At 50.7% G+C, this 24,599-nt stretch overlaps 2 protein-coding genes across 6 annotated transcripts in view; one reads left to right on the top strand and one right to left on the bottom strand.

Annotated features, from left to right (window-relative positions):
• Positions 1-2,994, top strand: part of AURKA (aurora kinase A) — an 18,257-nt gene extending 15,263 nt beyond the window's left edge. For all 4 annotated transcript variants that reach the window (XM_027086945.1, XM_027086948.1, XM_027086947.1 and 1 more), the window contains exons 7-9: positions 30-178; positions 2,047-2,221; positions 2,348-2,994. In XM_027086945.1, the coding sequence (XP_026942746.1) occupies positions 30-178; positions 2,047-2,221; positions 2,348-2,527 (504 nt within the window). In that variant the 3' untranslated portion in view covers positions 2,528-2,994. The remainder of the gene's footprint in view (positions 1-29; positions 179-2,046; positions 2,222-2,347) is intronic.
• Positions 1-15,676, bottom strand: part of MIMS2 (mitochondrial inner membrane scaffold 2) — a 22,536-nt gene extending 6,860 nt beyond the window's left edge. The window contains exons 1-3 of one of the 2 annotated variants that reach the window (XM_027086950.1): positions 15,444-15,659; positions 6,714-6,889; positions 4,146-6,516 (exon numbers count right to left, since the gene is read on the bottom strand). In XM_027086950.1, coding sequence (XP_026942751.1) covers positions 6,300-6,516; positions 6,714-6,889; positions 15,444-15,629 — 579 coding nt within the window. In that variant the 5' untranslated portion in view covers positions 15,630-15,659 and the 3' untranslated portion in view covers positions 4,146-6,299. Of the gene's footprint in view, positions 1-4,145; positions 6,517-6,713; positions 6,890-15,443 lie in introns of those variants that run through there. The other variant, XM_027086949.1, reaches the window with a different exon arrangement.
• Positions 15,677-24,599: the final 8,923 nt, after the last annotated feature.

The following is a 24,599-nucleotide window of genomic DNA, read 5'->3' on the forward strand; positions in this document are numbered from 1 at the left end:
AGACTTTCAATGCTTTTTTTTTTGAATAGTATATCACAGAATTGGCAAATGCCCTGTCTTACTGTCATTCAAAGAGAGTTATTCATAGAGACATTAAGCCAGAGAACCTGCTCCTCGGATCATCTGGAGAGCTTAAGATCGCAGATTTTGGGTGGTCAGTACATGCCCCATCCTCCAGGTATGTAACTGCAGACGTGGAACTTGTTTGCTCGGTTTAGCAAAAGCCCAGGGGCTAATCATGAGCTAAATAGTAAAATATGTAAAGTATAGATGTGTGCTGAGTTGGGGCAGGTAACTGACGCACGTACTTTGGTGTAATTTAGGCCTGATAGTAAACTAGTGTCTTCAAGAACATTTTTACTCCGCAGCCATTTTGGGCTGTTTATCCTGTCCTAAGCCTGGGGTTAAAAGATGCGTAATGTCCTTAGAGACTAATGAAGGGGACAAATAAGTAAAAGATATGACAAGTGTATGACAGGTGAAGTGCAGCATGTGTACAGGGGCAGTAACACCTGGCTGACTGGTGTGAGGGAGACTCCACTGCTTCCCGGACCAGGAGACAGAAGTTTCTGAGGGCATCGCTTGCAAAGATCTAGAACCAAGAGCACAGTTCTTCAGGGAACTTAAAGGAACCAAACTGGTTTGGACGGAGCTTTCAGGACGGAGCTTTCAGGGTGGGGGGGCAAAGATTCTTTCGTCCTCTGTCAACAGAACAGTCCTTTCCTGTCTCCTCTTAAAGTGGAGAGATCAACGTAGTGAAACAATTTAAGTGAACTTTGCCAACAGAGCTAAAACAGTTTCTCCTCTTTAAAATGTAAGTGGAGTTTAAGCGAGCTTTTGGGACCACATGTGAAGTAGGGCATTTGAAAGCACACATCCACCAGGAAGAGTCTGTCAACTTCGGGGTAGGTCTTTAAAAAGTTTTAGCCAGATTACCTTAAAGCCAGTTGAAAAAAAATTGTGTAGTCTAAAATAGATGCCATTGGGTGTGGGGAGCTTTGCTTTTGTCACAGACCACTCCTAATTGTTTCCTGCAAGGCACTGAATATGCTGCTGCAGTCTCTGTTTAAAAAAAAAAAAAAAAAAGTCTCGTGGTCTGCCACGGGTGGGAGCTGCTGGCACCTGGCTTCATGGCATCGCAGGGCAAAACTGTACCTTAACCCTCCCAGTGGTGTCATCGTGACAGGAAAGGTAGCTGATCCTTTTCTGAAGAGGACACTGTGTAAATGTTGGTCACTTCTCCTCGCCTCCCGTACCTTGGTAACTGTAAGAGCTCCTTCGATGTTGTGCTGTCATTTGAGAACCCCCCGATTCAGGCCGTCTCCTGAATCTCGGTGGTGATGAGAGGCTAGGTGTCTGGAGAGGTAGCTCCTTAATCCTGGGTCACCATGCAGTCGAGCGAGCATTTGTGCGCTCACTGGGCACCAGGGAGAGAATAACTGATGTAAACCAGCAAAACCTGCATGGTCTTTGCTCCTGCTTTGATGTTTGTTTCCAACCTCTATTATAAAAACAACATACAGACGTGCTGCATTGGTCACCTGTCGATCCAGTGCCTACACTCAAACAGTTGTTAACATTTTGCCATGTTGGGTGTGTCGTCTACGTATAAGTTGCAGACAGTGTGCTTTGTCCTTTGAGTGCTTCAGTGTGCATCTCCTAAAAATAAGGACATTGTCCTGTATAATCACAACCATTATCACGCCTAAGAAAATTAACAGCCTTATTAATACCTGCTATTTAGTCCATGTTCAAATTTCCCTAGTTGTCCACAAAATTTTATAGTGGTGATACTTTAAATCCTATATTTTATATCATTTAAGGAAGTTCTGGAGTTGGACAGATTTGGAGTGCAGCTTGATTGCTAGCTGTGAGATCTTGTACATCTCCCTGTCTAAAAGTGGGGATTTATAACAGTACCTGCTTCGTAGCACAGGATCTAGCCTAGGAAAAGCGCTCAACGTTAGTGTAATGGTTGGTGATTTTGAGCAGCTGTTGTGCATCAGAAACAGAAGCACGTCAACCTGAACCTGCCTGCGTTTTTAGGAGAACCACCCTCTGCGGTACCCTGGACTACTTGCCGCCTGAGATGATTGAAGGCCGGATGCATGACGAGAAGGTGGATCTCTGGAGCCTTGGGGTGCTTTGCTATGAATTTCTAGTTGGGAAGCCTCCTTTTGAGGCAAACACATACCAAGAGACCTACAAAAGAATATCACGGGTAAGACATCACTAGAAAGGACCCATCATTCCTTATCAGCCTTGACTTTAGGCTACGATCTGAATATTTATCCTGTTCTCTCTTAGCCACGTTTGTGACCCTGTCACTTATTGTACACTTACCCAGGTGGAATTCACATTCCCTGACTTTGTGCCAGAGGGAGCCAGGGACCTCATTTCCAGACTGCTGAAGCATAATCCCAGCCAGCGGCCCACCCTCAAAGAAGTACTTGAACACCCCTGGATCACGGCAAATTCAAAACCATCGAGTAGTCAAAAAAAAGAATCAGCTAGCAAACAATCTTAAGAATCTTTGGGGGCAGAAATCCTCGAGACGGGGCTGCTGATAATCTGCCTGGAACAGGCTGCTGGCCTATCTCCCTGCTGCCTGCCCGCCCTCGAGATGCTACAGGAAATACTGTTTATGAGCAGGCAGTGCTCGGCCTCCCAGTTCAGAGCTCCACCTCCGCAGACACGACACTCTGCAGTGGGAGCAGCTGTGGTTATATAATCAATCTGGAGGCAAGGTTCAAGTGCAGCCACCCCGCAGCCTGTTTTGAGTAAGGTGTCCTTGTGGAAGATGGACTCGCAGCCTGGCTGTGGGGAAGGGCGGCTGTTTGGTCCTGACTCGACCCGTTGAAAATCTGTGCAATAACTTTCCAAGTCCCTGTGTGCGTGTAACTTATCGGGTGGCCCAGTCTGGTAAAGCTGTCGGAATGAACATGTGATTCTTTCTTTTAAATGTTAAAATAAAGACTTTTGTATAGACTTGTATTTTTACCTCCATGGCGTTCCTTTAGGACCGCTCTCAGTGTCTGTCCAGTACCCCTGCCGAGCCTGCTTGTTGGTCCTCAGCCACTTAACCTCCTGGTGAGACTGAGCGGGGGCCTCTGGGGGACCACCAGAGCTGCAGGTGGTCAGGACAGAGCGGGGGAGTCCTACACATCCACACCTGCCCATCCCTGGCCTCTGACTGTGTTCTCAACAGGATGGCAAAGAGATTCACACGTGGGGTGAACCAGTTCTTGGCAAATGGATTTTCCAAGTGTGGCTTTTGTCCTGATTCTCCGGTGAAGGAGTGTTTGCCTAAACGGAATTCCTCCTCCGCAGCCGTACTTGGATCTGGGCGCTGTCAGTGTTCATCGTGGCTTATAAAGTGGACGCCTGCTGCCCCTTCAGTACAGCTGGCAGAGGCTTCCCTTCTTCCCCGGGTCACCTGGTTCCCACGGGACACACTGGAGTTGTGGCGTCTGTGTGAACTTGAAACCTGAGTCCACAAGTACACCTGTCTGCAGTACATGGGTAATTCTTTTCACCACCTGTTCACTCTTGGCCTAGAAATGAGGAGGTGCCACGAGAGGAGCTGGTCTCACGTTCTATGTGTTCCTATCACGTAAAATGACGTATTTCTGGCTGCCAACACCTGTGCATCAACCAAAGATGATGAACTTGACCATGATGAAGGCAAAGGTGGAAGTGTTGAACTTACTGGGAACTAGGAGAGGAAACATGCTTTCATGGCCAACTTTCAGTGCAAGAGGCCTACAGAGGTCAGAAATGTCTACACAGAAGGACGTGGCTATACGCTTCCACGTCAGAGTTGCCGAAGTAGTTGTGGAAACTTAAGAACTGAGTAAAACGGCCGTGTCCAGGTAGCCCCGTCGGAACAAAGGAGCTTTTGGTTCCCACAGTCTCGAGCTTTTACATCCCAGAGTAGTAGTTCATCCATCCACCCCGGATGCAGTCAACACAACATGACTAACCCCACCAGTGACACTAGCTAAGCTGTCATTTTCCCAAACAATCCCACAGAAGCACAGAAAAGAGCTCACTGTAGCAGCACAGCATTAATAAACTAGTCACACGCACTGCTGCTTCATGATCAGCAGCAGTGATGGCTTTCTAAGAATAAAAAGTTCTTCATAAACTTTACAAAGATGTTTATTTGTTTCACGGAATTTAAGCTGCTCATTTGGTCAGATAAAAAATTAGAGGTGAACAATGGCTTACGTGTTTAAAATAGATCATCAGTTTTATTCCCCTAGTTCCATAAAAACAATGTAAATACAAGTGATCTGTACATCTTGCTGGTGAATTCACATAATGCTGTAACTCCCTGGTCCTTTGATTGCCTCTCCTCTCTAGTTACTCTGTTCTGTTCTGACAACTGGCCACTGGAGTGGAGTGGAGTTGGGGCTTACAAGAGAACGCTATGGCTATTTGGTATGATAATTTGTTTTATTGCTTGCCCTTTCAGTCCACTCCCATTCAAGCCCTTAAACCTGTAGGAATCCCTATCGGCTTTTTTGCATAGGCATTACTCATGAGTTGAATGGTTGGGAGGCCGGTGAGGAAGGTGGTTAGGAGCCCAGAGCCAACTGTTCACACACAGACAGCAACACAGAAGTGCTGGTCCTGTCCTCATGAGGAATTACCTAGCACTGGTGCCATCTCTCTCTGATGTGGACGTGTCCTGGGAATTAGACCCCAGAAAGGCAGTCTAATTCCAACTTTAAATTGCTAAAACCTTTTGGCAGTGGGCTAACGGCTTTAAAAGGGGGGGTGGGGGTGGGATAATAGATCCACTTTAAAGATCTTGCAAGTGGAGAATCTGGCTCACAAAGATTCTCATAAAAGTTAACTGAAATAACTGATTGACATGGGTTACTATGGGCTAACGAGGAAAACCTGTCAATAGTCAGATCTCAGTAAAACCAGGATGATCAGTTTATAGTTCCTTGAGTTTTCTGATTGTCACAAATGTAGTTAATCAAACCAAAAAACTAAAATAAAAAATAAATCTGGGAGCCAGAAAGATAAATGCAACCCCTGAACCATGGTGGCAGGGCAGTTACACTGGGGTTCCTGGGGTGCAGCCAGTGTCCCGTCAGTGATGCTGAAGCCCACGGGAATAGAGTCCTGCTCCGTTGCTTGCTCCTGACTGGCTCAAGGAGAAAGTCTCAACTGAGATCTGTGTGCTTGCATTTCTGTTCTTAACCAATGTCCCAAACAGAGAACGAGGGGCCTAAAGTCACACGCCCTTTACCTGGTAAACTAGCTCGGTCCCTGCCCGGCCTATATTATTATTTTGAGGTTGTCTCCCATTTACAGCAACTGCTAGTAATTTTACTTTTTTAGAGAGTGATACAAAATCTTTTTTTTGCATACATAATTTTAACTCAATTAAAAAATATAAGTAGCAACACAATGTAAACACTGTGACACTAGTTCTGGAATGTCTGAAGTCTGAGACAGAGTTAGTCAGGCCAAGATTGTCTCAGCTTTGCGTATATGTACAGTGTCCAGTTTCCTGAGGACACATGCATCCGGGGCCAACTGATGCCATTACTATTGGATGAAGTTTCCGTGTTTTACCGAAACAGAGACAAATGATTCTGACCTACTTTGATGAAGTTTGGGAAAAATCAGCTGAGGCAGGCCCCATCATGTCCAGATATGAAGGTGTCTTGGGATCAGTGAAACGTACCAGAAATACCTGTTTTTCTTTCCCCCCAAACAAGTGTAATGAACGTCAAAGTGTTGATGCTAATTAAGATCCTGATTCCATATTGTGAAGTCTTAAATTCTGCTTCATTAATTGTAGCACTGGCAGCTGTTCTGCACATTACTGCATATTAAAACGAAGGCCGCCTGACAGCAAATATTAGAGGAAGGGGAACTTTAAAAACCAGCTTAATGAATCGCTGCCCTTTAAGAACTTGAGCAAAGATTAACCCCTGAGGCTTCTTTCTGCACGCAGACCCTCACCAGTGATCCTCCAGAAGGAACATTTCCTGGCTGACAGTTTTGTTTCAGATGATAACTCAATGGCGATGCTTTGCTGACACTGTAGATGATGCAGGCAAGCCCTATGATGAATAGCATCACCAAAACTTATAAAGCAAAAAAATTACAGTGATTTGAAACCCTGAATTTTTGCTGGCAAAAGTAAATGCTATTCACGAGAAGACAGCAGCTAGCCCCTGCCTCACCCCCACCAGAAACCCTACATCATAAAACCAGTCCAAAATGTATCATTTCAAAGAAGTAGGTTTTCAGGCCCACAGTTGAAGAGTTTATCAAGGCTTTGCAGCTGGAGGTTTAAAAATTCCCACTTTCCGAAAATACCTGACAATCAGGGGCACGGAAAATAAGGTAATGCTTATCCTCACGGGTGCAAACAGCTTGTGGATGGCATAGGCCACCACGAAAGTACTTGTGCCTGCTGCCATTTTCGACTGTACCAGTGACTCTTTAAACCCGAGCTTAAGCAGGATGGCTGACATGTCCACACCACTGGAGGGGAGAGAGGCAAACAGACAAACACAAAAGGGATAGAGTTAACCGATCAATTTGGCTATGACATTTACAGTATTTTAAAAAATGTGATGAAAGTAGCTAGATGAATATAAAGTCTTAGGAAAAAAGTTCTTATTCCCAAAGACACTTGGATGGCAGCGAAAAACAAACATCTACTACTGTCAAAATCTTACCTTGAAACAACCATGTAAAACATGCCCAAAGAGATTAATGAGATTCCAATGTGCAGTGACACGCCAACGGCACCATATTCTTGAAAGATCTTTTTCAGCTGCTGCGACTTGCTTTGCTTTTTCTCCTCTGTACTGCTGATGTTGCCGCCTGTTGTCACAGTGATTTTGCTGGTGTCCTGCGCACAAGCCAAAGAAGGGGAGACGCTTTAGGGCAGGAGCAAGGATGTTAGTGGTCATCAGCAGCTTCAGATTCAGGCAGCGTTCTGCTCTTTCCTGTCCAGTGAGAGATAAGTTACTATCTTTCTTTGTCAGCTGAGGCTAATGCCCGCTAAGCCACTGAGTGCAGTGAAGGGCTGGGTACCAGGTACGATGGGCAGAACGATGATGGCCCCTAAGATGTCTAGGTCCTAGTCCCCAGAACCTGTGAATATGTTACCTTACGTGGCAGAAGGATTTTGCAGGTGGGATTAAGTTAAGGATCTGCGATGGGCAAATCATCCGGATTTTCTGAGTGGGACCAGTGGGACCTTAATCATAAGGGTCCTGTGAGTGGACACAGCGGGGCAGGAGGGTCAGAGAAGCAGACGTGAGGACAGCAGCAGAGTCAGATTTGCAGAGATTTGTGCTGCTGGCTCTGAAGACAGAGGAAAAGGCCACGAGCCAAGGAGTGCAGCACCTCCAGAAGCTGGACAAGGCAGGAAATGGATTCTCCCGTAGAGCCACTGGAAGGAACCAGCCCTGCCCACACACTGACTTTAGCCCTGTGAGACCCCGTTTGGGCTTCTGACCTCCAGGGCTGTCAAAGAATAAATGTGTGTCGTTTAATGCCTCCAGGTTTGTGGTGACGTGACAACCATGCTAGACTCTACAAGACAGTGGGTACGAAATAAAACGGAGCAAAAGCCGTGACGTATCTACTTCTGGAATCAAGATTTACCCCTGAGATCTGAACGGAGAAAGGGAGGGCTAGTTCTCCGGCCATAAATGCAGCGGCCGGGTTAGTACAGAAAGTATTCATTGCGTGGGGTGTTTGTTAACAATTACTGAGCATCTACAGGGCCTGGAATGTTTGGGAGAAATAAAAACAACGTTGGATTAAAAAGACAAAACTCCTCAATATGGAGAGTGCCGTTTACATCAAAGGGTTTCTTCAGCTCTAACGACAGACCTCAGAGCTCTTCTCACAGGCAGCATCTGGGTCAGTCAGCTCCGGCTACTGACTTTGCAGCGGGACGGCTGCTTTCTTGTATTTTTAGAACATGCTGCAGTGGAGCCATGCTTCAAAGGCTGCGGTGGGGGTGGTGGGGTGGGGACACATGACATGCAGCGTGGCATCCCAGGGACAAAAGTGAAATGACACAGGTGCCCAGGGCAGCAGCCTCCAACCGCAACGAGGCACAGGTCCTCCTCCCGGCCCTGCCCTGCTTCAGAGCCCCTGCTGGCGGGCAGGTGGGAGCTTTGACCAAGCACGTCTGGGGCCTCCCTGCAGACGCTGCCTTTCTCAAGAGCTCCCAGGGGACCCGGATGCTGCTGATCCATCTGTCTGTGCCCAGGTGCCCAGCCTCTGATTTCATAGATGTGGGGTGAGGCCTGGGCACTGCGATTAGATATCAGTTCCCCTGGTGCTTCTAAGTGATCAGCCAGCATTGCCAGGTAAACACCTGCTCAGCACTCTCGCCTCCCCTTGCCCTGCTCCTGCCCGCCCTCAGCAGACTCTCCACGTGGCCGTCGCTTCTCAGATGTACCTGCCTTGCAACAGACTGGAGTGAGCCACTTCCTAAGCTGGAAACACAAACGTCACCTCCTCCAAGAGGCCCTCCTTGACCACCTCAGCTGCCTGCCCTCAGTGGCAGCCATGCTATCACATCTCTACTTCCCTCTCTGAGATTTCCATCTTCAGGAGTTGTCCTGCTTATAATGTAACAAATATAACAAATACATGTACGTAAGCATTCCGTTCTTCGCTTGTTTGCTGTTGGCCAGAGGCCCGGAATGTGTGGTTCCAGGGAGCAGGGAACCTGGTCGTCTTGCCTGGCTCCTAGCACTGGGAGCGTGAAGGGACCATCTCTGCCCGGTGTATTAGGGGTCGAGCTGGATTGCATGCACAGGTACTAGGATGTGATCAGGAGTTTTTACTTTTTTGGCCACGCCACACAGCTGTGCCTTGGGATCTTAGTTTCCCGTCCAGGGATTAAACCCGCGCCCTCGGCACTGAAAGCGCGGAGTCCTAACCACTGGACTGCCAGGGAACTCCCTGATAAAGGGTTTTAAGTGCAGCAGGTCCCCTTCCTCCTCAGATACTTCTGGAGGCTTGCCCACCCAAGCCTCGTCCCCGCATCGCACGCCAGGCCCGCACTGTGTCCTCCATCCCTCGTGCTCATCCATGCTGTCCCCTAAGCCAGCAGCCCTGGTGGCCCACCCCCGCCCTTCCATCCTCAGGACGTGATGGTGTCTGCCCATCAGAATCCACTGCCCCGCCCTCCACGGTGTCTGCCCATCAGAATCCACTGCCCCGCCCTCCACGGTGTCTGCCCATCAGAATCCACTGCCCCGCCCTCCATGGTGTCTGCCCATCAGAATCCACTGCCCCGCCCTCCACCGGGCCCACTGCAGTCGGCCTCCTGGGCTGTTTTCTTTCTTTGACGGCACTCAGACCAGACCCCCCGAGCTACTCTTGCCCGGGCTGTAGGCAGGAACATGAGAGACCAGGGGCCACCCAGGGGCCCGGGGCCTGACCTTGCAGGTCTCCCATGAGGGGCTGACCCTACAGAGCAGCAGACAGGGCTACTGACCGGAGGGGCGCTGAGCGGTGCCAGCCTAGGTGGGTTTAGGGAACGCTGCTTCAGGACCACCTGGCCCAGGCGCCTCATCTCTCCCCTGGGTTACTGTGGTGGCCTCCCTCCCAGCTGGTCCCCCAATCCCACCCTTGACCACTCAACACAGTGGCCAGAGGGAGCCTGTAAAAACCGAGGTGGGATTACAGCACCACCCCCGTCAGAGGCCTCCTGGAAGCACCAGCCCCTCAGCCCTCCAGGCCCGCCGCCCCCCACCCCCATTCTCCTTCCTGCTCCCCATTCGGGCCATGTGGCCTTCTTGCTGCTTTAAGCAGCCCAGGCCAGGCCCGCTCCTGGCCTTGGCATCTGCGGCTCCCTCTGCCTGAATGCTTTTCCCCAGATGTCCTCATAGCCCCGCCTCCAGGTCTTTATTCCGACATCACCTCAGGGAGGCCCTCCTGGAGCACCCTCTTTAAAACCGAGACCCTCACACAGCTGCTCCTGTGCAGTTCCCTCCATCGGGCCGTCACCACCTAACGCCCCACGTGCGTTTCTTCCTCCTCCCCAGGGAGGCCCATCCACTTTGGTAACAGTTTTGCTGGTATATAGATTACAGGCCATAAAGTCCATCTTAAGGTTTAAAACGTACAGTCAGATGGTTTATGTGTGTTTGCAGTTGTGCAACCATCACAAGGATCTAATTTTGGAACGTTTTTGTCACCCAATTAGCAGTCACTCCCCATTCCTCTCTCCCCCATCCTGATGGGGAAAGGCAAACACGAAACTCCTTTCTGTCTATGGATTTGCCCTTTCTGGACGTTTCATGTAAACGGGGCCATACAGCATGGGGCCTTTTGTGACTGGCTTCTGCTACAGACTGAATGTTGGTGGAAGCCCTCCCCCGCCCCAAATTCGTATGTTGAAACCGAATCCCCACCAGGATGGTATTTGGAGGTGGGAGGTGACTAGGTCATGAGGGTGAAGCCCTCATGAATGGGATCAGGGCCCTTGTAAAAGAGACCCCAGAGCGCTCCCTTGAACCTTCTACCATGTGAGGACATGGCAAGAAGACAGAAGACAGCTGGCTATGAACTCGGAAGCAGGCCCTCACCAGACACTGAATCTGCCCGTGTCTTGACCTTGGACTTCTTGACTCCAGGACTGTGAGAAATGAATGTCTGCCGTTTAAGCCGCCCAGCCTATGGTGTTATATAGCAGCCCGAACAGACTACGGCAGCTTTTTTCACTTATCGTGTTTTCAAGGTTCATCCACGTTGTAGCAGGTATCAAACTTCATTCCTTTTTATGAAGCAGAATTTGATTCAACTGAAATACAAAGTACAGATTCTAAAATTTACTCTTCAGGGCAAGCTGGGAGCCACAGTACATTTTGCCCTACAAAGAATGTCTGCAGTGTCTGGAGCCCTGTTGTGTCTGGTAACCCCTGGGGCAGCCTCTCAGCTTGGTTTCATGCTGGACAGGAGGGCTTGGCTCTGGACCAGCTGCCAGAATGGAAGATAAACCGTGGCTGCTGCACATACGTAGAAGATAAGAAGGCACAAAAGCAGACTCTCCTAGTGTCCCCAAAAGAACTAAGTAAGGCTCAGTGAAGGGCCACATTCCACGCACGGCGAGGAGGGGGTGGAATTCAGTCTTGGATTAAAACTTGCCCAGAATTGGGAACTCCCTGGTGGTCTAGTAGTTAGGACCCTGCGCTTTCACTGCCGAGGGCACGAGTTCAATCCCTGGTCAGGGAACTAAGATCTCACAAGCCGTGCAGCGTAGCCAAAAAAAAAAAAAAACACCAAAAACCTTTCCCAGAATCATCCTTGATTTTTAATCATACACAGCAGCTGCTCATTTGCCCCTGCTCCCAAAAGAGTTGGCACAGAACTCAGATTTATTAGTTGAAAGAGTCTTTTCATTACCTCCCAACTGAAAGAGCATCTCTTTTGTTCCCAAACTGCAGTTGGGACTGAAAAAAAAAAAAAAACCAACCAAACAAAACCCCAAAACACCTGGAAGCTTTAAATTAAAGCTTCAATTAAAATTAAATCTGTTTCATTAAAGGCTGCTCAGTCCCTAGGAATTAAGTGTTAAGCTCCTAAGGCGGGAGACAAACTGTATTTCCTCTCTGCCTTTAGCTTTGACTTCTGCGGGCTTTTTTCAGACTTAAGAAAACAAACACTTAAAAAAAGGGGACTGCCTACTAAAATCCAGTATCCATTTATGGGGTCCCAGAGGCTGGTTCTGATAGGCAGGAAAGCATAACGTTTTTTGAAAGGTTTTAGGAAAACCACCAGTGTCCTCAAGAGAGGCCCCTTCTATTGAGCCAGGTACCGGGCTTAGCACTTTAAAGGCGCCATCCCATAAAAACCCTCACAACCCCACGACGTGGGCACCTCTGTCGCTCCCACTTTGACAGATGGGAGACCAAGGTTTGGGGCAAAGCTATGAGCTGGCTGGCGGCGCCCAGACTGAGTTCTGTGCTGCAGGCTCCCCTTCATGTCCCCCAAGAGCTGAACATTCCTCAAGGAAGAGCCTGTTCCAGAACGTCAAGGCTCTGGAGGGGAGAAGGAAAACTGTCACCAGTACCCTTCGGTTGGGCCTGCACCGCGCCCGCCCTGTCCTCTGACGCCTAGCAGCCAGAATGGCCGCTGGGAGCTCAGGCTCCTGATAAACAGCTCCCCACCCGCCTTTTGGCTGCGGATGAAGTGCCCCGGATGGGAGATCTGCCAGGCCCTGATAGGAGGAGCAGTGGACAAACCCCGGTTCCAAGAGCCAAACAACGTCCTGAGGCTGATGACGGGTGAAAGCCCCTTTCACTTTCCACCCTGGACATCTGGCCCAACCAGACTTCATTATGTCCCCTCTGTCTACTTGCCAGGACCGGGTGGAACTGTCTCTCTCTCGAGAGCCCTTTTCTGTACGACCTCTATTTTGGCAAAAGGCCTTTTGGCCAGAAAAGAAAAAAAGGCAGCCAGGGCTTCCCTGGTGGCGCAGTGGTTGAGAATCTGCCTGCCAATGCAGGGGACATGGGTTCGAGCCCTGGTCTGGGGAGATCCCGCATCCTGCATGCCGCGGAGCAACTGGGCCCGTGAGCCACAACTACTGAGCCTGTGCTTCTCGAGCCTGTGCTCCGCAACAAGAGAGAGAGGCCGCGATAGTGAGAGGCCCGCGCACTGTGATGAGGAGTGGCCCCCGCTCGCCGCAACTAGAGAAAGCCCTCGCACAGAAACGAAGACCCAACACAGCCAAAAATAAATAAATTAATAAATAAATATTAAAAGAAAAGTTATTCCTTAAAAAAAAAGGCAGCCAGACTTCCAGCTACAGAATAACCAGTATCTACTGCAAGACAATGGGAGGGACAAAATATTCACACAAAAGACAATTTCCTGTTAGCCGGTGCTGCAGTTAGTTTTTTTTTTTTTTTTTTTTGGTGGTATGCGGGCCTCTCACTGCCGTGGCCTCTCCCGCTGCAGAGCACAGGCTCCGGACGCGCAGGCCCAGCGGCCACGGCCCACGGGCCCAGCCGCTCCGCGGCACGTGGGATCCTCCCGGACCGGGGCACGAACCCGCGCCCCCTGCATCGGCAGGCGGACCCCCAACCACTGCGCCACCAGGGAAGCCCTGCAGTTAGTTTTTAACTTTCTTGAGTTAGAAGCTTATATGGACAATTTTCTTCCTTTTATCCTGGAAATCTCTTTAATCATTGTGGGTCATGCATTTTTCTTCCTAACCCTGGAGGAGAATAAAGAGACTGAAATAAAGGAATTTATGAGGTGATGACCTGCAAGGAATGGAAACTTTTCAGACATTCATTTCTTCGTGAAATATCACCTTAAGAACCTGTGATGTATCCTTAGTCGCTGCCCTGGATGCAGACAACATCTACCTCACCCGTGTCTGTTCTTAGATAAGTGCTTTCATATACCTGCAGATGGCTCTCTGAGCCCCAGTGTCCTACCTCCCAGTTCTCCCTCACACGCTGCCTTTTCAGGGAGCCTTTCCCTGATGACCTTATTTATTAACTGGCAGCATCCCTCCCTGCAGCCCTGCCCATCTGCACCCTCCCTCCCCCCTTGGCATTTCTCAGTAGCACCTCTCACATCAACAAGCCTGATATTTTCCTTTTCTGTTTATTGTCCCTCCCCTCCCACTAGACGTCAGGCTCCCTGAGGGTGGGTTATGTCTGTTTTGTTCATTGCTCTATCCGGCCCCCCCCGCCCCCCCCCGCCTTAGAGCAGTGCCTAGCACAGTGCAGACACTCACGAATAAGTGAGGAACACAGCACAGCTGTTGAGGGCAGAAGCCTTGGAACGAGACTGGTTTGGATCCCAGTTCTGACAGGTAACCTCTGCGTGATTCTCAGAAAGTTACTCAACCTCTCTGGGCTTAAGCGGGGGGGATGACAGTATTGCTCACGTCACAGGGTTGTTGTGAGGATTACATGAATTAATATTTTCAAACTACTCAGAACAGTGCCTGGTACAAAGTAAACAAAATATAGTGTTTATTATTAATATTACTTATTGCATGAATGAAAACAGGTGTCACTCTAAACAATCTGAACTTGTGAGCAATTTTTGGCTCATTCCTCAAACCTTCCTGACCCTTCTAATACAGCCTTCTTACTTTAATAAATATGGGGTGGGGGAGCAGTACACACACACACACACACACACACACACACACACACACACACACCTGCCAGTGCCAGGCTCACAAGACAGACAAGCAAGTCAGGAGGACATTCCATATGATGAGTGCATAGAAGATGCACACCCATGGGGCTGAGGAGGGGGCCAGTGGAGGCACCCAAGGTATCACTGGTGGTCAGGGAAGGCTTCCGGGAGGAAGGGACAGCTGGGCTGATCCACAGAGAATCACCAGGAGACAGCTGGGTGTGCGCGGAGGGTGCCAGACGCATGACGATCCCCTAACTGGGCTCAGGAGGCAGAGACAAGATCTACCACCTGTCCGATGGGGGAGCAGAAGGCAGGGAAGGAAGTTTCTCCACCTGTGGCAGAGGCATGGTAAGGTCACGAGTCAAATGCCTATGCAACATTCAGGAAGCACTGGCTCCCGGTGGCACCATGTTGAGGCCCACATCAGCTCATGGAACTGTTCCCCAAACTATTGTTGGGAAGGTGCTATTTTAAACGCCTGCAAGGTCAGCAAACAGGCTCAGAGGCCTTCAGCACTTGGGGTAGGTCTACACCGCTGGTGAGTGGATGCAGGCAGGCAAAGGGACCAAAGGTGCAAACCTCCAGGCACTGCTTGTCCCAACTTGTTAGCTCTGGATCTCCAGACTTCACTGCTTACCACCTTTTTTCTTTAAGGAGACCCACTTCAAAACTTTCAAAAAGGGATAGTCTGCCTTACCATTCTGAATGGAAACCAGTTTTCAGTTAGCAAACACAGAAGCAACCGAAGTGAAATATTGATGCAATGAAGTAACACTGGGTTTCTTGCGCGCGTCCTGCCTGCAGTCTGACAGGGAGGCCTGCCCTCTAGGTTAGATAAAAAGGGAGTGGCAGCAAGTGTTGGGGGGGGGGTGTTAGAGACCGCAGCACCCACCAAGCCTTTCTCCTCGGCCCAGGGAGGAAGCCCCGGCGCGACTTCAAAGGGAACAACTCTACCGCCCAGTGAGAACGTCGATACCAAGCCCAGGCCCCATCTCCAATCCTCCCGTCCACCACCACAGTACAGCCTGACGCTTTGGGATCCTGGGATCACCTGGAGGTTGTGACCTTGGGCAGTCACACCTTCCTGAGCCTCAGTTTCCCCTGCTGTAAACTGGGAACTCGCTTCTTTGACTTGTAGAGATCTGAGGCCTGGGGACCCTGGCGGTGCTCGGTCTCGGGCAGCTGCGCGAGTCAGGCTCTCCTTCGGCGGAGATGGGCCGACGATCGGGGCGCGCGGGGTTCGGGGTGGGGGCGGGGAGGCTTACCTGGCGGCCGTGGCAGTTCCCGCGGGCCGCGTGCAGCAGCGGGGCGTCCAGCCCGGTCCCGAGCAGCGGCAGAAACAAGGGCGGTGGGGCGCGGGGGGCGGCAGCGCCCAGGAGCCAGGCGGCGCGAGACCGGACCCGGGCGCCCACCCTGCCCGTGGGGCACAGCAGCGCCAGCAGCCCGGCCATGGTACTCAGCCCTGCGCCGCTGCCCGCACAGCGGACAGCAGAGGGAGCAGCGCGGTGGGCGGGGCCCGCGGGAGCCCGAGCCCGGAGCGGCGGGGTGGGGCCGGGGCCGCGCGCCGTCCTTGGCCCCGCCCACCGACCCCCGCCCCTCCGCCGCCTGAGCGGCGAGGGCGGGGCTGTAGCCCCGCGCGGCCGGGGCGGGCCGGAGCTGAAGCACCGCGAGAAATGGGCGGGGCTGGAGACGTGCACCCCTTCCGACAGCCTGCGAGTTCTAGTCGGCGGATCCTGACTCATCATGTTGCTTACAAGCGAGTCAGAGGCCAGTCCAGCCCTGATTCAGGAGTGAGGGGGTCAGATTCCTCCGACTTGACGGGAAGTGACAAGGTCACGTGTGGAAGGGCTTGTGCAATGGGAAATATTGTCGTGACCATGTTTGGGAAATGCAGTCTACCACGGTAGTCAACTATTAACTGTAATAAAAATAATAATCTTTGGTCTCCATTCTGCAGAAGAAGAAACTGAGGCTCACAGAAATGAAACCTTCCCTGAGGCCTCTTATTCTCATCCTTTTGTCATGCCTGAGCCCCCGGTAGCTTTTTTTGGTTCAAACTAGAGGATCCAGAATGTTATGTTTCTAGATCTTTGCTATTTTAAGCAGAAAAAAAATTTTTTTTTTTACCACAGGGAACGGTTGCTTGGAAAACCATTGGAAAAGCTGGGGGAGTGGACATTAGGCTGGCCCCCCAGGAAAGGCTCTCTGGACAGAGCAACACAGGCCGGCAAGAGGGGGGACACAAGCCACAAGCCGTTAGGTGGGTGTCAGGGGTCGGCCAGTGGAATGAATGAATTCTAGAGCACACTGCCAGAGCCGTGACCCCAGGATCAGGAAACTGCCACTGCAGCTGCTTTCCAGCTTCTACAGAACAGATCACTGGACGCTGGAAAGCAGGGTCAGGCGGCTGCCTCGGCCACAACTAACGGTCCACACCCGTGGGCTGGCGACTGCACACCTGAATTCTGCTGCAGAAAACCCCACGTCTCCACACACTTGTTTACCAGCAGCAAACAGCCCAAACCGCAGGAGGATGCCTCCGCCTCCTTTCTGCCTTCGAAATATTCTGCCAGTGCATTCAACTGGCAGAAATGAGTTCGTATCCAGAAACCTAGGTGCAAAGGGAAATTATAGCTGTTCTGCCGGCCGTTCAGCCGTTCTACACTGGAAAGAGATGGGGATCGATGTGCCCAAATTCAATACCTCAGGACCCTACCCCCACCTTGAGAAGCCCCTTCTGTCTCACTGGCTACAGCTGAGTCACAGGACACTCTTAGCTGCAAGGGAGTCTGGAATTTGAGGATCCAGCAAAAGAAATAGGCCTGGCTTAGGTCGGAGTAGGCACATCGTCTTCCTGAACACAATCGGGGTTCTGCTGGCAGGGAGGTAGAGGGGGTGGCTGCCGGGGGACGGGGGTGGTAACTCCAGGCAGTGCGACAGGGCTGTGTGCCCGTGCACGGCGGTGAGTGTCACACAGGAAGTGCACATGTACCATGGGAAGGGGCACACATCAGTGTGTGTGTGTGTGTGTGTGTGAGGGGCCGGGGTGCTGGAGGAAGGAAAAGGAGTTTTCCCTTCTGGTGGAGGAGGAACTACTTCTTCCCAGTTCCCAAGGGAACCATGGTTAATCTGCTCAGGGGTCCAGGGCCTCGGGGTTACTCACTGTGGCTCCTTTCTATAAGAATGTGGGAAGGTAGATTCTGGAGCACAGGCAGATAAACAGTGATAAAATAGAAAGCGAACAGTGTTTGGGACACATTGCCACGTTTTCTCCCATTACGTATTCTCTGGTTGTACCTGAGTCTTCCTGAGGACGAGAACAGTTCTCTTCCAGTTCTCTTTCTCTGTCAGATTCTGCAGTGTCTGCTCTAAACTGTTTCTGCTCACCTGGAGTCCTCCTTCCTGCCCTGATGACTTCTCTCCTGGCACATACCCTGGCCTCTTACTTCTCAGGGGAAGCCTGAGTCTTAACTGATGGCTCCAGCCCACGTCCCTGTTTCCCTCCACCATTCCCCACCTCCTGCTTCTGTCCCTTTTCCCAAAGCAAATCCAACTACCCGTGCCCATACATCACTTCTTGCCTCCTCTCTGTTCATTTCCAATCAGCATTCATTATTCTGAACACCTGCTATGTGCCAGCAGTGGGCGATGCAGTAAAAGTAAGGCTTTGTGGTTTCATGATTTGTTGGTGAACATCACAGCTTTGGTGTGGTGCAGGCCCTGTTTAGAATCTTTGTTAAGTGACTCCAACGATCTAAGTCCCTTGCTTCCTCACTTGCAAGAAGTGAGAGTAATAATACCCATCTCAAAGGGTTACTGTGAAAGTTAAAGGAGATAATATAGTTCAGTGCCTGTAGAACAGGGCATGACACAGTAAGGACTCAAGACATGGCAGTGTGGCTGGCGTTTCTGTCTATTTTGTCTGCCCAGCTCCCTCTTTCTATTGGAGATGCCCCTCCCTCCCTATTGTAGTTTGTATGAAGCTGTCCAATCTCAATGGTTGGTGGCCCTCTGGTCAGGGTATGGGTGTGAGATCCAGATCTTGCCAAAGTACCCCACACCCCTAGTTTTGGTAGAAATGGGATGATGTTGTATATATGCATCATAATGTGACTTTTTCACTTCATCTGTCACTAATGTCTCTCTTGTTGAAACCATAATTGTGCAATATTATTATTTAAAAGCTGCAGAGCATTCTATAGTATAGGTGCTCCATGATTTATTTAATCCAGTGTCCTGGTAATGGGTGTTATGGACTGAATGTTTGTGTTTCCCCCCAAATTCACATGTTAAAGCACTAATTCTCCGTTTGATAGTGTTTGGAGATGGGCCAATTGGGAGGTAAATACGGTTAGATTAGGTCATAAAGGTGGGTTCCTCACGATGGGATTAGTGCCCTTATCGGAAGTGGAAGAGACACCAGAACTCTTTCTCTCTGCCACGTGAGGACACAGCAAGAAGCAATCAGCAAGCCAGGAAGAGGATGCTCACAAGAACTGGACCTCGTTGGCACCCTGATCTGGGACTTCCAGCCTCCAGAACTGTGAGAAAATAAATTTCTGTTGTTTAAGCCACCCGGTTTGTGGTATTTTGTTATGGGAGCCCGAGCTGACTAATATAGGTTATAATAAATATATACGTGATTTCCAGTTTTTTCTCTATTATAACTTGAACTATCGTTAGTGACATCTTGTAGCAGTAGATCCTGTTAGTAACCCTCTCCTTGAAAGAGTCTCACCCATTCACTTATCAACACGCACTTACTGGGTGCCGACCACGTGTGCACATTTTCTTTCATCGTGTGGCACCTACTGATTCTTCTCCCTCTGTGAGGCAGGGTCTTCGGAGGCAAATGGGTCAGGGTGGAGTTTGGGAGCTCGTGACACTAGCCTTGCGGCCCCAAGGAAAGTATGTAACCTGCTTTAACCTCAACTTTCTTTTCCTGTGTTATGGGAATAACGACACATGTGTCTATGACTTCCTGAAAAAATGAAGAGCAATCCCATGTGTGCACGACGGGCATGGTATCAGTCCCCACAAAGGCTTCACTCCCCACCCCCCTTCCCTCCATCATGACACAGATGGCCTGTGGGGCACAACGAAGGGAGGAGGAGGGCTGAGGAGAAAACGGGCTTCCACGCCCCACAGACCATGTCTGAACTGGGAACCATGGAGGCATGCACTGTAGGTCTCTGTAGGAAGAGGTGCATTCGCTCTCAGTTTTTCAGTCACTATTTAATTCAGCATCCGCGTCATGCTCGGGGCTCTGCTAGGCACCAAGGGGGGCGTGGAGAATGTCACCGGTGGTAGCTGCCACCACCCACTTCCGAGCGACCTCTTTTTCCTCGTGGCCCACCCTGTGGGAGCTCTGTCCTTGTCTGAACTTGGGCTGACATTGGATCATCATCTCTGCTTTTCTTCCTCATTTGGGGGAAAAATCGTCAGTAAGAACATGGGCCATGGAGGCGGAGAGACCTGGATATGATTCCACCTCAGCCACTGACCGACTGTGGCACCTTGGCAAGTCACGACACCTCTCTGTGTTTCTCAGCCTTCACCTCTGGGATGTGGACAGTGAATGAACCTCCCTTAGGTTGGTGTGAGGCTTAAGTGGGATGACACCTTTTTTTTTTTTTTTTTTTTGGTACGCGGGCCTCTCACTGTTGTGGCCTCTCCCGTTGCAGAGCACAGGCTCCGGACGCACAGGCTCAGCAGCCATGGCTCACGGGCCCAGCCGCTCCGCGGCATGTGGGATCCTCCTGGACCGGGGCACGAACCTGCGTCCCCTGCATCGGCAGGCGGGCTCCCAACCACTGCGCCACCAGGGAAGCCCGGGATGACACCTTTTGAGTGCTGTGCCTAGTGCCTGACTGATGGCAGGAGCTCAGAAAATGTGAGTTATTAAGAGGAATTCGGGTTCCTCCTGCCTCGGGTTACTGCCTGGCTGGGTTTTCTCTTGTTTCCACAAATAAGGTAGAAGATTAGTCCAACGCTTTGAAACAAATGGTGTTTTATGTCTTGGGGCCAAGAGCTGGGGCTCTGGGGTCAGATTGCCTGGGGGTGTGTCCCCCCATTATGGTGCACTGACCGTGTGCTGGGTCAAGTCACTCAACATCTTGGGACCTCAGTTTTCTCATCTGTAAGATGGGAATAATAATAGCACCATATCACAATATTGCTGTGAAGAATAAGAGAAATTTCATGCACGTGTATGCTCGGCACAGGGACCAGCACGTACAGTGCCTTCCCGAAAGCTGATCGTGGTGAGCACAGTGGCCATTATTATTATTGTTCCTTTTCATTCATTCGTTCTGAGAAGAGTATGAATGGTGTGGACTGGATACCAATAAAAGCTTCGGGGTGGGGGGCACAGGGCGTAGAACCCGAGCTGTGCGGTCCAGTGAGGCCACTCAGGGAGACAGATGCTACTTGTAAAACCACCACCGAGAAAAGCGGTAGCTTGTTGAGGAGAAGCGTGCGGATACGGTTTTCCAAGAATCTCCTCTCGACTGCCTTGGAGATAGAAACAATCACTTCTCGGTACTCGGGAAGGATCTGGATTAGCTGGAACTATGATGTTTGAAGATTTTCTCGTTCGTTCGATGTCTCAATATGTTGCTAATAAGACTGTCTTAAGTACTTGGTAATAATGATTTAAAGACGACTGACTCATGCCTGAGAAGCATGGGGATTAACAGGAAATAAAATCAATATCTGTTAAGCAAACCAGTGGCTGCCTTTTGTATGCACAACTGTGGAGTCTTTAAAAGTTTGTTTTTTAGCAAAATTATTGTCATAGGTAACATTTGATCATTGTAAACAATGAAAACTCAAAGGATACAGCCAGCAACTTCTTTTATTCATTCAATAAACAGGTTTTAAGCACCTCCTCAGTGCCGGGCACACAGCCGTGAAGTACGAAGACAAGGTATCCCAGAGCTTATGTTCTACTGGGGAAGACAAGCCAGCGGGGAGGGGTGGTGGGGAGACTTCAAAACAAAATCTGCTGACAGAAAACCTTTCCACAAAAGGAGAAGAGAAAGAAAAGAATTTTATTATTGAGTAAACATTAAGCTAGAACGTGATGCAGATCAGGGGCAATTCACTAACGAGATCTCAAAGACAGGAAGAAAGCGCCTTGTTATATGCAGCTGAGCAGATGCTTCATCCAAAGACAAAAAATAACTAGTTCTCAGGTAAGAGGACTTGACAGCACGGTTTGTCACACATAGTCCACCCTCGTTTGTACTTGCTAATTGTCTTTATCCAAAGGAATAATACACTTCCTGTGCCTCTGTGACAAACATGTAATTATAGCACAGAGCTAGTCACCGAAGTTAAACCCTCATCTGGCCTAGGAGATAGGCTGCTATCTTCCTTGATGTTTACCTTTCAAGGAGACAGCTCTCAGACTCTTAACACATTCCCGGGTTTTAAAAACCTGCAAGCGGCTTATTTCGCCTTTAAAAAGATTTACATACATGTCAAAGGGGCAGAGAAAGAATCACATGATCTAAGAAAAGGAGAGTGGCAATGCAAAGGTTCTCCTTTTGCACCGGGGAAAATCAACTTTTTTCTTTTTCAATGTATTCTTACCCTTACAGAGACGGGCATCAAATAAATAAGTGTGCCCTCTGGTGTCAGGCAGCAGCAAATGCAGCGCGGAAGCCGAGTAAGGGGCTGGGGAGTTGGGGCTCTGGGACTGTGGATAGAGCAGCCTGCTAGGTCTCGAGGGAGAGTTCCATGTGCCTAGAGCCTGGAGCGAGAGACCCGGGAAGCCCTCCCAGCAGTAGCCAGCATCAGCCAGGTTTGTGTGTCCTTCCAGCCACGTTTCTGTGTGTGAACAATCACATCTGGCTGTTGTTTTCTCTGATGTTTTCCAAAAAAATGGGATTATAACATGTGTCCTTCATTTGCTTTTTTTCACCCAGTGTCCCATCAAGGACACCTGTCCATGTCAGTAAATACGGAAATCCTTCTTTAAGCGGCTGCCTTGTATTCCCTGTGGAGGGGGTGTCCTTTCCCCTATGCGATGGACATCTAGGGCCTCCTTCCTGGAGGCTGAGAGCATGAACTCTGGAGTGAAGCCCAGGTTCAAGCTTGAGCCATACCGCTTGCTTTCTGTGGACACTGGTCAAGTTACTTCACTTGAGCCTCAGCCTCTGCACATGTAAGATGGGGACTCGCAGTGAGGATTAAATGCATTAACACATGTGAAGCGCGTGGAATAGCGCCAGGCTCAGAGCAGGCCCATCCTGGTGTTGGCTATTATCATCACAAATTACGTTAATAATTACTGATTGTTCTCCCATGTCTGTCTTCTCATTCCTTCCCTTTCTCCCTCCCTTCCTCCCTCCCTCCCTCAAATATTTTTTGAACATCTACGATCTGCCCTCTACTCTGCCAGGTCATGCAGGTGGGTGGCTTGGGAATGGTCCCTGCTCTTAGGGAGCTTCGAGTTGGATGGGCCTGATGGGCAGAGAACAGATAGCCAGGGGAGGACGGCATCATCAATTGTGTTGGGCGAGGGGTGATCAGAAAGGCTTCCCGGAGAAGGAGGCATTGGACATCTGGAAGGTGCCCAGGAGCAGACGTGGAGCTTCCAGGGGGAAGAGGGGTCAAGCAGAGGGACAACTGGGTGCAGGTCCAAAGGAGGAAGAAAGCAGTATGAGTGGCAAGTTGGGGGCAGGAGTGTCAGAGGAGGCCTGAGTGGCCGGTGTGCAAGGAGTGAGGGGCTTGAGGGGTTTGGGAAAAGTTGCCAGGGACCAGATCAGGCGATTTTATTCTAGCTGCTGTGAGTGAGCATTGAAGGATCTTTTTTTTTTTTGGGCGGTACGCGGGCCTCTCACTGTTGTGGCCTCTCCCGTTGCGGAGCACAGGCTCCGGACGCGCAGGCTCAGCGGCCGTGGCTCACGGGCCCAGCCGCTCCGCGGCATGTGGGATCTTCCTGGACCGGGGCACGAACCCGTGTCCCCTGCATCGGCAGGCGGACTCTCAACCACTGCGCCACCAGGGAAGCCCTACATTGAAGGATCTTAATCAGGGAAGCCACATAATCTGATGACCACGTTAAACAGGCCCCTCTGCTTGGCGCCTGGAGGTCGGGGTGGGGGAGGAAGATGGAAGACGGAGACCACTCGGGTGGTGTCTGCAGAGCTCTGGGCGCCGCGTGGGAGGACTTCGGAGACACGAGCGAAGCCTGGAAGTTGGGTGCAGAGAGGGAGGGCTCGGGGTTGTAGGAGGAGGTCACCGAGAGGACGTGACCTCCGCTTGAACTAAGCCCCGACGATTGGAGGCTCCTCCCACGGCCTTCCGCCCGCCATTCCACAGTGGGAACCATTTGGAGGACGCAGCCTGAGAGTCACGTGTTGTTGAGACGGTCTGGATGACGAAGGCCCGCTAAGGCCTCGACATAAACTTTTAAGATTCTCGGGCGCGGGACGGAGAATCCCGGAGAAAGTTGCTCGTTACAACTTTCAAGCCTCGTGTGTAAGTTCCCTGCGTGTTGAAAGCACCACCCACCCATCTGGAGGGTCCGCCCCTTTCTTGGGCCTGCCCTGGCCCTCGGTTGACAGGGGTCGGTTTCGGATTTCACCCGGCAACTCTCCAGCTTGCGAACCCAGGGCCTCGTGCCCGTCCTGACGCTCAGGGCGGATGGACAGACAGACCGACAGGCATCTGCCGAGACGGGCGAGCTGGGGAAGCGCCCACGTACAAGGTGAGTCAAGCTTCTGCCTGAGACCTCGTGGGAACTCAGAGCCTCCTTTGTCTCAGCACGCTGGGGCGTTGAAAAGTGACGTTGATTCTTGGTTGACCAGGTGTGTGTGTGTGTGTGTGTGTGTGTGTGTGTGTGTGAGGGGTGTGTGTGAGCTGTGTGTGAGAATTGTGTGTGGTGTGTGTGTTGTGAGTGTGAGGTGTGTGTGAGTTGTGGTGTGTGTGTGAGATGTGTGTGTGTGGTGTGTGTGTTGTGAGTGTGAGGTATGTGTGGTGTGTGTGAGCTGTGTGTGAGAATTGTGTGTGGTGTGTGTGTTGTTAGTGTGAGGTGTGTGTGAGTTGTGTGTGTGGTGTGTGTGTGAGATGTGTGTGGTGTGTGTTGTGAGTGTGAGGTATGTGGTGTGTGTGTGTGTGTGTGTGTGTGTGTGTGCGCGCGCGCGCGCTCACCAGCCTCTCATCTGTCTCCCGGCAATTTGGAGGCGTTTCTCCTCAGCCTCCCTCACTTGGCTTCAGTGAGGCTACGAAAGCTAACGCCCCGGCAAGCTTTGTGCATCGTGACTGGGGTCTTGAACCAGGTCAGTACCGCCTAGACCGCGGGGTTCTGGCCTGGGCACCCGCCACTGGCTTCTGGGAGTGACAAGCAAGTGAGTGGAACTTAGCCTGACCTGGCTTCTCCATTTTCTTTCTGTAAGATGAGGACAAATACC

The sequence above is a fragment of the Aethalodelphis obliquidens genome, unplaced genomic scaffold, assembly GCF_003676395.1.
Source record: "Aethalodelphis obliquidens isolate GAN/ISIS:26980383/991018 unplaced genomic scaffold, ASM367639v1 scaffold57, whole genome shotgun sequence".
NCBI classification, from domain to species: Eukaryota; Metazoa; Chordata; class Mammalia; order Artiodactyla; family Delphinidae; genus Aethalodelphis; species Aethalodelphis obliquidens.